The sequence below is a fragment of the Telmatherina bonti genome (genome assembly GCF_933228915.1).
Source record: "Telmatherina bonti genome assembly, chromosome: 6".
In the NCBI taxonomy this organism is placed as follows: Eukaryota; Metazoa; Chordata; class Actinopteri; order Atheriniformes; family Telmatherinidae; genus Telmatherina; species Telmatherina bonti.
Genome location: NC_136624.1, coordinates 3,571,508 through 3,584,756, shown reverse-complemented (window position 1 = coordinate 3,584,756; position 13,249 = coordinate 3,571,508). Strand labels below are relative to the sequence as shown.

The 13,249-nt window shown below is 42.4% G+C and overlaps 1 protein-coding gene across 1 annotated transcript; it reads right to left on the bottom strand.

Moving 5' to 3' along the window:
• Positions 1 to 6,212: 6,212 nt before the first annotated feature.
• On the bottom strand, positions 6,213 to 9,024 carry ppp1r3db (protein phosphatase 1, regulatory subunit 3Db). The gene is made up of 2 exons (XM_079241471.1): positions 8,762 to 9,024; positions 6,213 to 8,610 (listed from the first exon to the last, which is right to left on the bottom strand). The coding sequence occupies exon 2, from the start codon at positions 8,588 to 8,590 to the stop codon at positions 7,715 to 7,717; it is 876 nt and encodes a 291-aa protein (XP_079097597.1). The 5' UTR covers positions 8,591 to 8,610; positions 8,762 to 9,024; the 3' UTR covers positions 6,213 to 7,714.
• Positions 9,025 to 13,249: the final 4,225 nt, after the last annotated feature.

Below are 13,249 nucleotides of genomic sequence, written 5' to 3'. Positions count from 1 at the left end.
ATGAAGACAGGATGAAGACGAGGATGAAGACGAGGATGAAGACAGGATGAAGACGAGGATGAAGACGAGGATGAAGACGAAGATGAAGATGAGGATGACGACAGGATGAAGACGAGGATGAAGACGAGGATGAAGACAGGATGAAGACGAGGATGAAGACGAGGATGAAGACAGGATGAAGACGAGGATGAAGACGAAGATGAAGACAGGATGAAGACGAGGATGAAGACAGGATGAAGACAGGATGAAGACGAAGATGAAGACGAGGATGAAGACAGGATGAAGACAGGATGAAGACGAGGATGAAGACGAGGATGAAGACGAAGATGAAGACAGGATGAAGACGAGGATGAAGATGAGGATGAAGACAGGATGAAGACGAGGATGAAGACAGGATGAAGACGAGGATGAAGACGAGGATGAAGATGAAGATGAAGACGAGGATGAAGACAGGATGAAGACGAGGATGAATACGAGGATGAAGACAGGATGAAGACGAGGATGAAGACGAGGATGAATACGAGGATGTAGACAGGATGAAGACGAGGATGAAGACGAGGATGAAGACGAAGATGAAGACGAGGATGAAGACGAGGATGAAGACGAGCATGAAGACAGGATGAAGACGAGGATGAAGACGAGGATGAAGACAGGATGAAGACGAGGATGAAGACGAGGATGAAGACGAGGATGAAGACGAGGATGAAGACAGGATGAAGACGAGGATGAAGACAGGATGAAGACGAGGATGAAGACGAGGATGAAGACGAGGATGAAGACAGGATGAAGACGAGGATGAAGACGAGGATGAAGACGAGGATGAAGACAGGATGAAGACGAGGATGAAGACGAGGATGAAGACGAGGATGAAGACAGGATGAAGACGAGGATGAAGACGAGGATGAAGACAGGATGAAGACGAGGATGAAGACAGGATGAAGACAGGATGAAGACGAGGATGAAGACGAGGATGAAGACAGGATGAAGACAGGATGAAGACGAGGATGAAGACAGGATGAAGACGAGGATGATGACGAGGATGAAGACAGGATGAAGACAGGATGAAGACGAGGATGAAGACAGGATGAAGACAGGATGAAGACGAGGATGAAGACGAAGATGAAGACAGGATGAAGACGAAAATGAAGACAGGATCAAGACGAAGATGAAGACAGGATGAAGACGAAGATGAAGACAGGATGAAGACGAAAATGAAGACAGGATCAAGACGAAGATGAAGACAGGATGAAGACAGGATGAAGACGAAGATGAAGACGAGGATGAAGACGAGGATGAAGTCGAGGATGAAGACGAAGATGAAGACAGGATGAAGACAGGATGAAAACGAGGATGAAGACGAAGATGAAGACAGGATGAAGACGAAAATGAAGACAGGATCAAGACGAAGATGAAGACAGGATGAAGACGAGGATGAAGACGAAGATGAAGACAGGATGAAGACGAAGATGAAGACAGGATGAAGACAGGATAAAGACGTAAATGAAGACAGGATGAAGACAGGATGAAGATGACGATGAAGACGAGGATGAAGACGAGGATGAAGACAGGATGAAGACAGGATGAAGACATAATGAAGATGACGATGAAGACGAGGATGAAGACATCATGAAGATGACGATGAAGACAGGATGAAGAAGAGGATGAAGACGAAGATGAAGACAGGATGAAGACGAGGATGAAGACAAAGATGAAGACAGGATGAAGACGAGGATGAAGACATAATGAAGATGACGATGAAGACAGGATGAAGACAGGATGAAGACGAGGATGAAGACGAAGATGAAGACAGGATGAAGACGAGGATGAAGACAGGATGAAGACGAGGATGAAGACGAAGATGAAGACAGGATGAAGACGAGGATGAAGACAAAGATGAAGACGAGGATGAAGACAGGATGAAGACGAAGATGAAGACGAGGATGAAGACGAAGATGAAGACGAGGATGAAGACGAAGATGAAGACAGGATGAAGACGAGGATGAAGACAGGATGAAGAAGAAGATGAAGACGAGGATGAAGACGAAGATGAAGACGAGGATGAAGACAAGATGAAGACGAAGATGAAGACAGGATGAAGACGAGGATGAAGACGAAGATGAAGACGAGGATGAAGACAGGATGAAGACGAGGATGAAGACAGGATGAAGACGAGGATGAAGACAGGATGAAGACGAGGATGAAGACGAAGATGAAGACAGGATGAAGACGAGGATGAAGACGAAGATGAAGACAGGATGAAGACAGGATGAAGACGAGGATGAAGACGAGGATGAAGACAGGATGAAGACGAGGATGAAGACGAAGATGAAGACAGGATGAAGACAGGATGAAGACGAGGATAAAGACAGGATGAAGACGAAGATGAAGACAGGATGAAGACGAGGATGATGACGAGGATGAAGACAGGATGAAGATGAGGATGAAGACGAGGATGAAGACCAGGATGAAGACAGGATGAAGACGAGGATGAAGACAGGATGAAGACGAGGATGATGACGAGGATGAAGACAGGATGAAGACGAGGATGAAGACGAGGATGAAGACAGGATGAAGACAGGATGAAGACGAGGATGAAGACGAAGATGAAGACAGGATGAAGACGAAGATGAAGACGAGGATGAAGTCGAGGATGAAGACGAAGATGAAGACGAGGATGAAGACGAGGATGAAGACAGGATGAAGACGAAGATGAAGACGAGGATGAAGTCGAGGATGAAGACGAAGATGAAGACGAGGATGAAGACGAGGATGAAGACAGGATGAAGATGAAAATGAAGACAGGATGAAGACGAAGATGAAGACAGGATGAAGACAGGATGAAGACGAAGATGAAGACGAGGATGAAGACGAGGATGAAGTCGAGGATGAAGACTAAGATGAAGATGTGGATGAAGACGAGGATGAAGTCGAGGATGAAGACAGGATGAAGACGAGGATGAAGACGAGGATGAAGACAGGATGAAGACGAAGATGAAGACAGGATGAAGACGAAAATGAAGACAGGATCAAGACGAAGATGAAGACGAGGATGCAGACAGGATGAAGACGAGGATGAAGACGAGGATGAAGACGAGGATGAAGACAGGATGAAGACGAGGATGATGACAAGGATGAAGACGGGATGAAGACGAGGATGAAGACGAGGATGAAGACAGGATGAAGACGAGGATGAAGACGAGGATGAAGACGAAGATGAAGACAGGATGAAGACGAGGATGAAGACAGGATGAAGACGAGGATGAAGACGAGGATGAAGACAGGATGAAGACAGGATGAAGACAAAGATGAAGACAGGATGAAGACGAGGATGAAGACGAGGATGAAGACAGGATGAAGACGAAGATGAAGACAGGATGAAGACGAGGATGAAGACGAAGATGAAGACAGGATGAAGACAAAGATGAAGACAGGATGAAGACGAAAATGAAGACAGGATCAAGACGAAGATGAAGACGAGGATGAAGACGAGGATGAAGACAGGATGAAGACAGGATGAAGACGGGATGAAGACGAGGATGAAGACGAGGATGAAGACGAGGATGAAGACAGGATGAAGACGAGGATGAAGACAGGATGAAGACGAGGATGAAGACGAGGATGAAGACGAGGATGAAGACAGGATGAAGACGAGGATGAAGACGAGGATGAAGACGAGGATGAAGACAGGATGAAGACGAGGATGAAGACGAGGATGAAGACGAGGATGAAGACAGGATGAAGACAGGATTAAGACGAGGATGAAGACGAGGATGAAGACAGGATGAAGACGAGGATGAAGACGAAGATGAAGACAGGATGAAGACGAGGATGAAGACGAGGATGAAGACAGGATGAAGACGAGGATGAAGACAGGATGAAGACAGGATGAAGACGAGGATGAAGACGAGGATGAAGACAGGATGATGACGACGATGAAGACAGGATGAAGACGAGGATGAAGACGAGGATGAAGACAGGATGAAGACGAGGATGAAGACGAGGATGAAGACAGGATGAAGACGAGGATGAAGACGAAGATGAAGACAGGATGAAGACGAGGATGAAGACGAGGATGAAGACAGGATGAAGACGAGGATGAAGACGAGGATGAAGACAGGATGAAGACGAGGATGAAGACGAAGATGAAGACAGGATGAAGACGAGGATGAAGACAGGATGAAGACGAGGATGAAGACAGGATGAAGACAGGATGAAGACGAGGATGAAGACGAGGATGAAGACAGGATGATGACGACGATGAAGACAGGATGAAGACGAGGATGAAGACGAGGATGAAGACAGGATGAAGACGAGGATGAAGACGAGGATGAAGACAGGATGAAGACGAGGATGAAGACGAAGATGAAGACAGGATGAAGACGAGGATGAAGACGAGGATGAAGACGAGGATGAAGACGAGGATGAAGATTGCATCCTGCAAGCTAATTTCTTTTTCTCCTTCAATAACAAAGTGTCCTGTCTCTCCGTGGAACAAGATGTCCTCTCTTCTCTAATCCTGGTAAAAAAAAAAATAAAAATAAAACTATAACCTGTCCTTCACACAGTTTTACAAAGATAAGTTCCATTCCTCACTAAGTTTTATGTCTCCATGTTTATTTTGTTTATTTTGCTTCTGTTTATGAATCTCTTTATTTTGCTTCGTGTCTCATTTGCTGCTTCAATCATTGTCATGGACTTTTTCTCTTTTATAGCTTTTCATGGAAATGTTAGATGATCCTATTGTTAAATGTATCTTTTGTTGCCATCGTTAAGTCAGTTCATCCCCTAGTAGACAGCAGTTCACCTCTAACGTTTTAACGTGGTTGGTTGGTACCACTACCAACCGTAATGATCTGCTATGAAGTTGTTCACAACGGTCCAAAAACACCAGAAAAAAATAGAAAAATATAGCAATCCAAAGACATGCATGTTAGGTTAATTGGTTACTCTAAATTGTCCATAGGAGTGTGTGTGTGTTTGTCTCTGTGAGGCCCTGCGATGGACTGGCGAGCTGTACCCTGCCTTTCGCCCACAGCCAGCTGGGATAGGCTCCAGCTTCCCCGCCACCCTGAACTGGATTAAGCGGTTCAGAAAATGAATGAATGAATGAATGAATGAATGACCACAACATTTTTTTTCAGGTACTTTTTATTTCACAGTTTCTTTGCCGTCTTCTCCATTGTTTCTTTTCTTCTTCTCTGGTTTGTTCTTTTCGCCAGTTGCTTGTGGGCTTTACAGCTCAATGCTGCCACCGCGGTTTCTGGTGGTGATGCTCCGTTTTTTGTATGAAGTGCTGGAAAGCTAATCTCTTTAAAAACTAACCAAATTACACACCTAACTGATGTAGGTGACAGAGCAAACTGTTTATTTGTCTTCTGCATCGAGCATAAATGGACCTTAAGGAGAATTTCTCTGAGTTGCCCTTTAATGACAACAAATTTGGCATCTTTTCTACCTGCACTTTGAGCTGTCTCCAGCAAGTGAAATCGATGTTGGATCCTGTTTTTTTCTACATCTATGTCATTTATTGTCTTTCTATTCCTCTGACAATGCCCTCTTGTTGTTTTTTTTTGTTTTGTTTTTGCTGTGTCGCCAGAAACAACTTTATTCACTACCAAACTGTCAGAATATCACACCTTGATGGGATGCGCCAGAAAAAAATCTGCTTTTGGGAGTTCATGTAACACTATGTAACCTTGTGACTTTAAAACTGTGCTTACACACCAGATCACAAGTTAGCAAGTGGGTGTTAAAACACTGGCCAACTTGAATGCGCACAGTGGCGGATTCATCAAAGACATACACAAGGACATTATTAGAGGAGAGAAAAAGATAGAAAAAAGGGACAGAGCAAGAGAGAAGGCAGAGTTAGACTAACTTTTACTGGTAGGGAAGATCTCAGAGAAGAGACAGGATGAAAGATGAGAGTTTGCTATTGGCATTAAAAATGCCTTTTTAGAACTTCCATCAGCGTGTAATCAGCAGGATTGCTTAAAGCTAGAGTATATAAGATTGTCAATTTTTTCAAAATAAATTAACTAAAAAAATAACTACAATCATAATTAGATAGTTTTTTAAACATGTAGGTTCCAGTCTGTCCATATTTGATGCGTTATTAAATTACAAGTTGAATTAATGACAAAGACCCTTCTTGAATGTTTTATGACCAGTAAAAAAAAAAAAAGTACTTTTTTTTCCACCAGTAGGGGGAGTATAAGCCCATTTATTGCAGAGCGACTCTGAGCTACAGCTCACAAGCAATTCCTGCCCTCATTGGAGCTGGCAAGGAGGAGGGGTGAGGGGTGAGTTTTGCTCACTACTGCCAACCTGTGGTGGTTTGTGGAGGTAGCAGTTTTGTGGTTTAGCTCACGACCTGGTGTTTGCCACCTGGTGGTGGAAAGAATCACCTTGAAATCTTACATACTCTGCCTTTAAAGGGAAAGGTTGAACTAAACTGCTGTGAAGAAGCTAAAGATAGTTATAAATAATGCAAAAGCACATATATCAGAATGAGCTGGAGAGTTTAATGTTTAAATGGGTGAAGTAGCACAACAGAAATAGAAGGTTGAGATAATGGTTTTCTGAGCACAAGTGTAACTATCAGGAGAAGAAGTGCTGTTATATTACATGATGCAGTATCAGGATTTAAATCTGTGACCCTCCAAACCACAGCCCTTTCATTATACCACTACACCACCAGAAGACGTAGCAGCACCCTGGCAGTAATTTATTTTTCCATTGACCTGTTGGTCAATTTCCATTGACCTGTTGGTCAACTGAAAAGCAACTGAAAACCATTGACTGAAAAGCATGCAGTTTCTTTTCATTTCTAGTCTTAGAGTGCCATCTAGTGGCCATGTAACAGAACACTTTTCATTTTAGGTGCTATTAATAGGTACTATTTTGAGGTATTGAGCTGATTTGATATAACAGGCCCTCCTTTTAAAAAAAAAAACAAACCAATAAATTACAAATAGCCTTATCTGATACTAACTATGCTGATTTAGTCAGTAACAAACAGACGATTGCACCACTCAGCTGGGAGCAATGCGTAAAATCAAGTAATTTGACACAGTGTGAATGGAAGCAGCTTCAATAAGAAGTAAAGTTCCACAATGAATTTACATGAAGCCCAATAGCTTTTAACAGCATAGTTCAGAGTTACATATAGGAGCATATCTGTGTGTACATGGCTGTTGTGAAACACAAAGTGATACAAAAGAGGATGTTTTTAGTATTATTATGGCTGCAATGTAGCAGATACTGAAAACTGGTGCAGACCTCTAATTCCTGCAGCATGCAATCTGTGCTGCACACAGTGGTAGGCAGTTGATCAAAATAGTTATTTAATGCCATCTAAATGATCCTCATAACAAACAAAGACACCATCAGACCCTCCATGTTAGATAAGGGAGGAGAACCTGGGCCTTGAACACCACTGTGGACTTGTCACGGTGCACCTTGGCAAAGCAGTCTGCAGGTCATTATGCACAAAATGGACCAATCGCTGAGCGGAATATCTATCTTTGAATCACTGGAAAAGATTAAAAGTGAAAAAAGCCCAATAGGCATTCACAGTAATAAAGAAAAACATGAGTTTAATAGAGTGAATGTGCTTCATTCCCACTGATTAATTCAGTTACAGCCCATCACTTCTCTGTGGAGCATTCAGCTGGACCTGTTTGCAGGAGTTATAGCTCCCCCATGTGGTCACTCAGGTAAAGTGCAGCATGCTGCCCTCACACTCCCTGGGTACGGTCACCTTATAGCTGTAGCATGAAAGCTTGTAATTGTTGCCACTGTTGTTGTCCCAGTAATCAGATCCATTTACATGGTAGCAGATGGCAAATTCTAGTACGGCTCCCGGCTGCAGGATGAAGGGTGGGACAGGTAGATGAAACCTGAAGACGTCTGTGTCTGGAGCGTTGAATTTCCCATGCTGCCTGCTTGATACCCATGATGCTGCCGTGTCCGTGTGTGTCCTCCAGTTGGTGAAAGAGTAGTGCACTTTGACCTCTTTCTCATAAGCTAAGTTAAGAACCTGAATGCTGCCGGTTATGCCTTGCTCTGAGCACATCACCTGCTCCAGACTCACTTTCTGAGAGTTGACACGATTCAGGAAGTTGGGCTGAGCGCTTATATTTTCAGGGAAGCAAGGTTTAAAATAAGGCAGGCTCAGCTCTGGCAAGTTCCCAGAAGCCAGCTCAGAGCTCATGAGCAGCCTGAACGTAACATGATGAGGTATTAAAGGGTGATCCTGGACTTTGAAGACCTTTACCTCCTCTAAATCCAGACCAAGTGCATCCACAAAGCGCACCTGTGCCTTCTTCAGTCTGTTCTTCCTCTCTGAACACAAAGGAAGAGACTGAGCTCTCCTCCTCATGATAGTTTTGGTTGGGGGATCGCTGGAAATGCCGTGCTTTGTCTCTTGTTCCGCTGTGGGGGGAGGTCTCTGAGCTGGAGGTCGGATCCGGATGGGGGCTTGGGAAGGTTTGGGATTGTAAATGTCTTGAAGGCGGATGGTTGTGGTTATCTTCCTGGCATCACTCGTTAAATGAGGCCCAGTCTTGTCAGCAGTAACCCCGGCCATGTTTGTCACTTTAAAAACACCTTAAGAAACAAACCAACCAATGTGTAACCCATAATCCACACATATTTTTACAATCAGACATTTTCATTGAAATATAGCTATAAATGATCCAAAGCATGGAATGCCTCCATAATGCTGCTGCATGCTGAGCTTGTTGCAGAAGAATCTAACCTTAGCAGTAGTGTCTTGTTGTCGGGTTGGTCTCTTGCTTATGACCTTGTTGACTATCTGGAAGTCACTTCAAACCCAGCTGCAACCACATGACAGAGAAGAGGAGAACACCTTACATGCCAGTAACAAGCCACCACGCAGGAGGTGTGATCCATAAGATTACTGAATGAACTAGCAGCTGACAGCAGACAATGAGACAGGAAGACTCAACAAACAACACAAAGCCACAGAAACGGCACTGGATCTGGGAACTGGAGCTGAGTGTAATCTATGGCTCCCACCTTTTGAGCTCAGCCTTTGACATATAATATGAGACCCTGACAGGGGTTGGGAGGTGTAGAGAGAATATTTTTAGCAGCTGGGCGGTGTCTCTGTTCTCCCAGAAGGCCTTTCTTGTTTCTGACACGGAGGAGCATCTGAAAGAGTTTAAAGACCTGGGGAGAGTAAACTACAAATACTTGACAAACTAATTTAGTTCCGACAGATAATTTTCCCCTTTAATCAGATAGAAACTTGAGTTTGGGTCAACAGATATGCAACCAGTGGCCACAGGTCAGGACTTGAACCTGGGCCAGGTGGAAGGGCGAGGCCACCATGTACATGCTCATCACACTCAACTAACCAACACTCCCATTAAGTCTTTGTAAGGTCTTCACATTAATGTTCACATGATCACATTCAATGCTCTAGATTTTAGTTGCTTTATTGTTTTGATTCACATGTGAAGGATTCATTGTCCAGTCTACTCTGGCATGCAGACAGTTGGATAAAAAATTTGTCAACCTCTAAAACAGGAATGACAGACCAACATAATCTTGGTAGAGTTAATTTATCTTTCAGCACAAATACAGAAGACAAGATGTGTCTTGTTCTGTACACGCGTTAAAAGTGCATCTTCTTAGCAAGGTCATGTTCAGCTTTCCCATCAGAGAACTGAGTTGTGTATCCACAGACACAGATGTTACAATGTCATATTTAAATGTCACAGCACAGAATACGCTTAAAATGGTATTCAGAAGAAAAACAGTTATAATTATAAAACTGATATTTATTTTTCTCGAACACACTAACATCATTTGAATATGATGCTGATTCTCAACCCACAGCTACCCTCAGAAAAAACCAGAAAAGGCAGAAGTGCATCTCAGACTCTCAGTTAGCCCATTAAATGTTCATAGTCCAGTTAGAAACAGATGGAACCAGTATGGCTTGTTAGGAAAAAATCCTTTTCTCTCTAAAAGAACATGGCAGCACAGTTTGGCAAGACTGAACAAACAACAAGACTTCTGGAAGAATATCTCTGTCACCAAGCATTGTTCAAGTCCACTTCTGAACTTTTTAGAGAGATTATAAAACCCAGAAACATATTTATATAACTGGATCCGGATTTGTAACTGGATGTGGATCTGTAACATGGTCTGGATTTGTAACTGGATCTGGATTTGTAACTGGATCTGGACTTGTTCTTGGCTCTGGTATTGTAACTGGATCTGGATTTGTAAAAGGATCTGGATTTGTAACTGGATCCGGATTTGTAACTTGGTCTGGATTTGTAACTGGATCTGGATTTGTAACTAGGTCTGGATTTGAAACAGGATCTGTATTTGTAACTGGATCTGGACTTGTTCCTAGCTCTGGATTTGTAACTGGATCTAAATTTGTAACTGGATCTGAATTTGAAAATGGGTCTGGAATTGTAAATGGGTCTGGATTTGTAAAAGGATCTGGATTTGGAACGGGATCCAGATTTGTAACTGGATCTGGATTCGTAACAGGGTATGGATTTGTAAAAGGATCTGGATTTGTAACAGGATCTGGATTTGTACATGGCTCAGTATTTGTAACTGGAACTGGACCCGTAACAGGGTCTGGATTTGTAACAGGATCTGGATTTGTACATGGCTCCGGATTTGTAACTGGATCTGGACTTGTAACTGGATCTGGATTTGTAACAGGATCTGGATTTGTAACAGGGTTTGTATTTGTAACTGGATCTGGATTCGTAACAGGATCCGGATTTGTAACTGGGTCTGGATTTGTAAAAGAATCTGGATTTGTTACTGGATCTTGATTTGTTACTGGATCTGGATTTGTAACCGGGTCTGGATTTGTAACTGGATCTGGATTTGTAATAGGATCCGGATTTGTAACTGGATCCGGATTTGTAACAGGGTCTGGATTTGTAACAGGGTCTGGATATGTAACAGTATCTGGATTTGCAACAGGGTTTGGATTTGTAACAGGATCTGGATTTGTAACTGAGTCTGGATTTGTAACAGGATCTGGATTTCTAACTGGATCTGTATTTGTAACTGGATCTGGATTTGAAACAGGGTCTGGATTTGTAACAGGATCTTGATTTGTAACTGGATTTGGATTTGTTACTGGATCCGGATGTGTAACTGGATCCGGATTTGTAACTTGGTCTGGATTTGAAACAGGATCTGGATTTGTAACTGGATCTGGACTTGTTCCTGGCTCTGGATTTGTAACTGGATCTGGATTTGAAAATGGGTCTGTAATTGTAACTGGATCTGGATTCGTAAAAGGATCTGGATTTGTAACTGGATCCGGATTTGTAACTTGGTCTGGATTTGTAACTGGATCTGGATTTGTAACTAGATCTGGATTTGTAATAGGATCCGGATTTGTAACTGGATCCGGATTTGTAACAGGGTCTGGATATGTAACAGGGTCTGGATATGTAACAGTATCTGGATTTGCAACAGGGTTTGGATTTGTAACAGGATCTGGATTTGTATCAGGATCTGGATTTGTAACTGGATCTGTATTTGTAACTGGATCTGTATTTGTAACCGGATCTGGATTTGTAACAGGATCTGGATTTCTAACTGGATCTGGATTTCTAACTGGATCTGTATTTGTAACTGGATCTGTATTTGTAACTGGATCTGGATTTGTAACAGGATCTGGATTTCTAACTGGATCTGTATTTGTAACTGGATCTGTATTTGTAACCGGATCTGGATTTGTAACAGGATCTGGATTTCTAACTGGATCTGTATTTGTAACTGGATCTGGATTTGAAACAGGGTCTGGATTTGTAACAGGATCTTGATTTGTAACTGGATTTGGATTTGTTACTGGATCCGGATGTGTAACTGGATCCGGATTTGTAACTTGGTCTGGATTTGAAACAGGATCTGGATTTGTAACTGGATCTGGACTTGTTCCTGGCTCTGGATTTGTAACTGGATCTGGATTTGAAAATGGGTCTGGAATTGTAACTGGATCTGGATTCGTAAAAGGATCTGGATTTGTAACTGGATCCGGATTTGTAACTTGGTCTGGATTTGTAACTGGATCTGGATTTGTAACTGGATCTGGGTTTGTAACTAGGTCTGGATTTGAAACAGGATCTGGATTTGTAACTGGATCTGGATTTGTAACTGGATCTGGACTTGTTCCTAGCTCTGGATTTGTAACTGGATCTAAATTTGTAACTGGATCTGAATTTGAAAATGGGTCTGGAATTGTAACTGGATATGGATTTGTATAAGGATATGGATTTGTAACTGGATCCGGATTTGTAACTGGATCTGGATTCGTAACAAGGTCTGGATTTGTAACTGGATCTGGATTTGTAAAAGCATCTAGATTTGAAACTGGATCCGGACTTGTAACTGGATCTGGATTCGTAACAAGGTCTGGATTTGTAACTGGATCTGGATTTGTAACATGATCTGGATTTGTAACATGATCTGGATTTGTAAAAGGATCTGGATTTGTAACTGGATCCGGATTTGTAACTGGATCTGGAGTCGTAACTGGATCTGGATTTGTAACTGGATCTGGATTTGTAACTGGATCCGGATTTGTAATTGGGTCTGGATTTGTAACCGGGTTTGGATTTGTAACAGGATCTGGATTTGTAACAGGGTTTGGACTTGAAGCCGGATCTGGATATGTAACTGGATCTGGATTTGTAACTGGATCTGGATTTGTAACTAGGTCTGGATTTGAAACAGGATCTGTATTTGTAACTGGATCTGTATTTGTAACTGGATCTGGACTTTTTCCTAGCTCTGGATTTGTAACTGGATCTAAATTTGTAACTGAATCTGAATTTGAAAATGGGTCTGGAATTGTAAATGGGTCTGGATTTGTAAAAGGATATGGATTTGGAACGGGATCCAGATTTGTAACTGGATCTGGATTCGTAACAGGGTATGGATTTGTAAAAGGATCTGGATTTGTAACAGGATCTGGATTTGTACATGGCTCAGTATTTGTAACTGGATCTGGACCCGTAACAGGGTCTGGATTTGTAACAGGATCTGGATTTGTACATGGCTCCGGATTTGTAACTGGATCTGGACTTGTAACTGGATCTAGATTTGTAACAGGATCTGGATTTGTAACAGGGTTTGTATTTGTAACTGGATCTGGATTTGTAACAGGATCCGGATTTGTAACTGGGTCTGGATTTGTAAAAGAATCTGGATTTGTTACTGGATCTTGATTTGT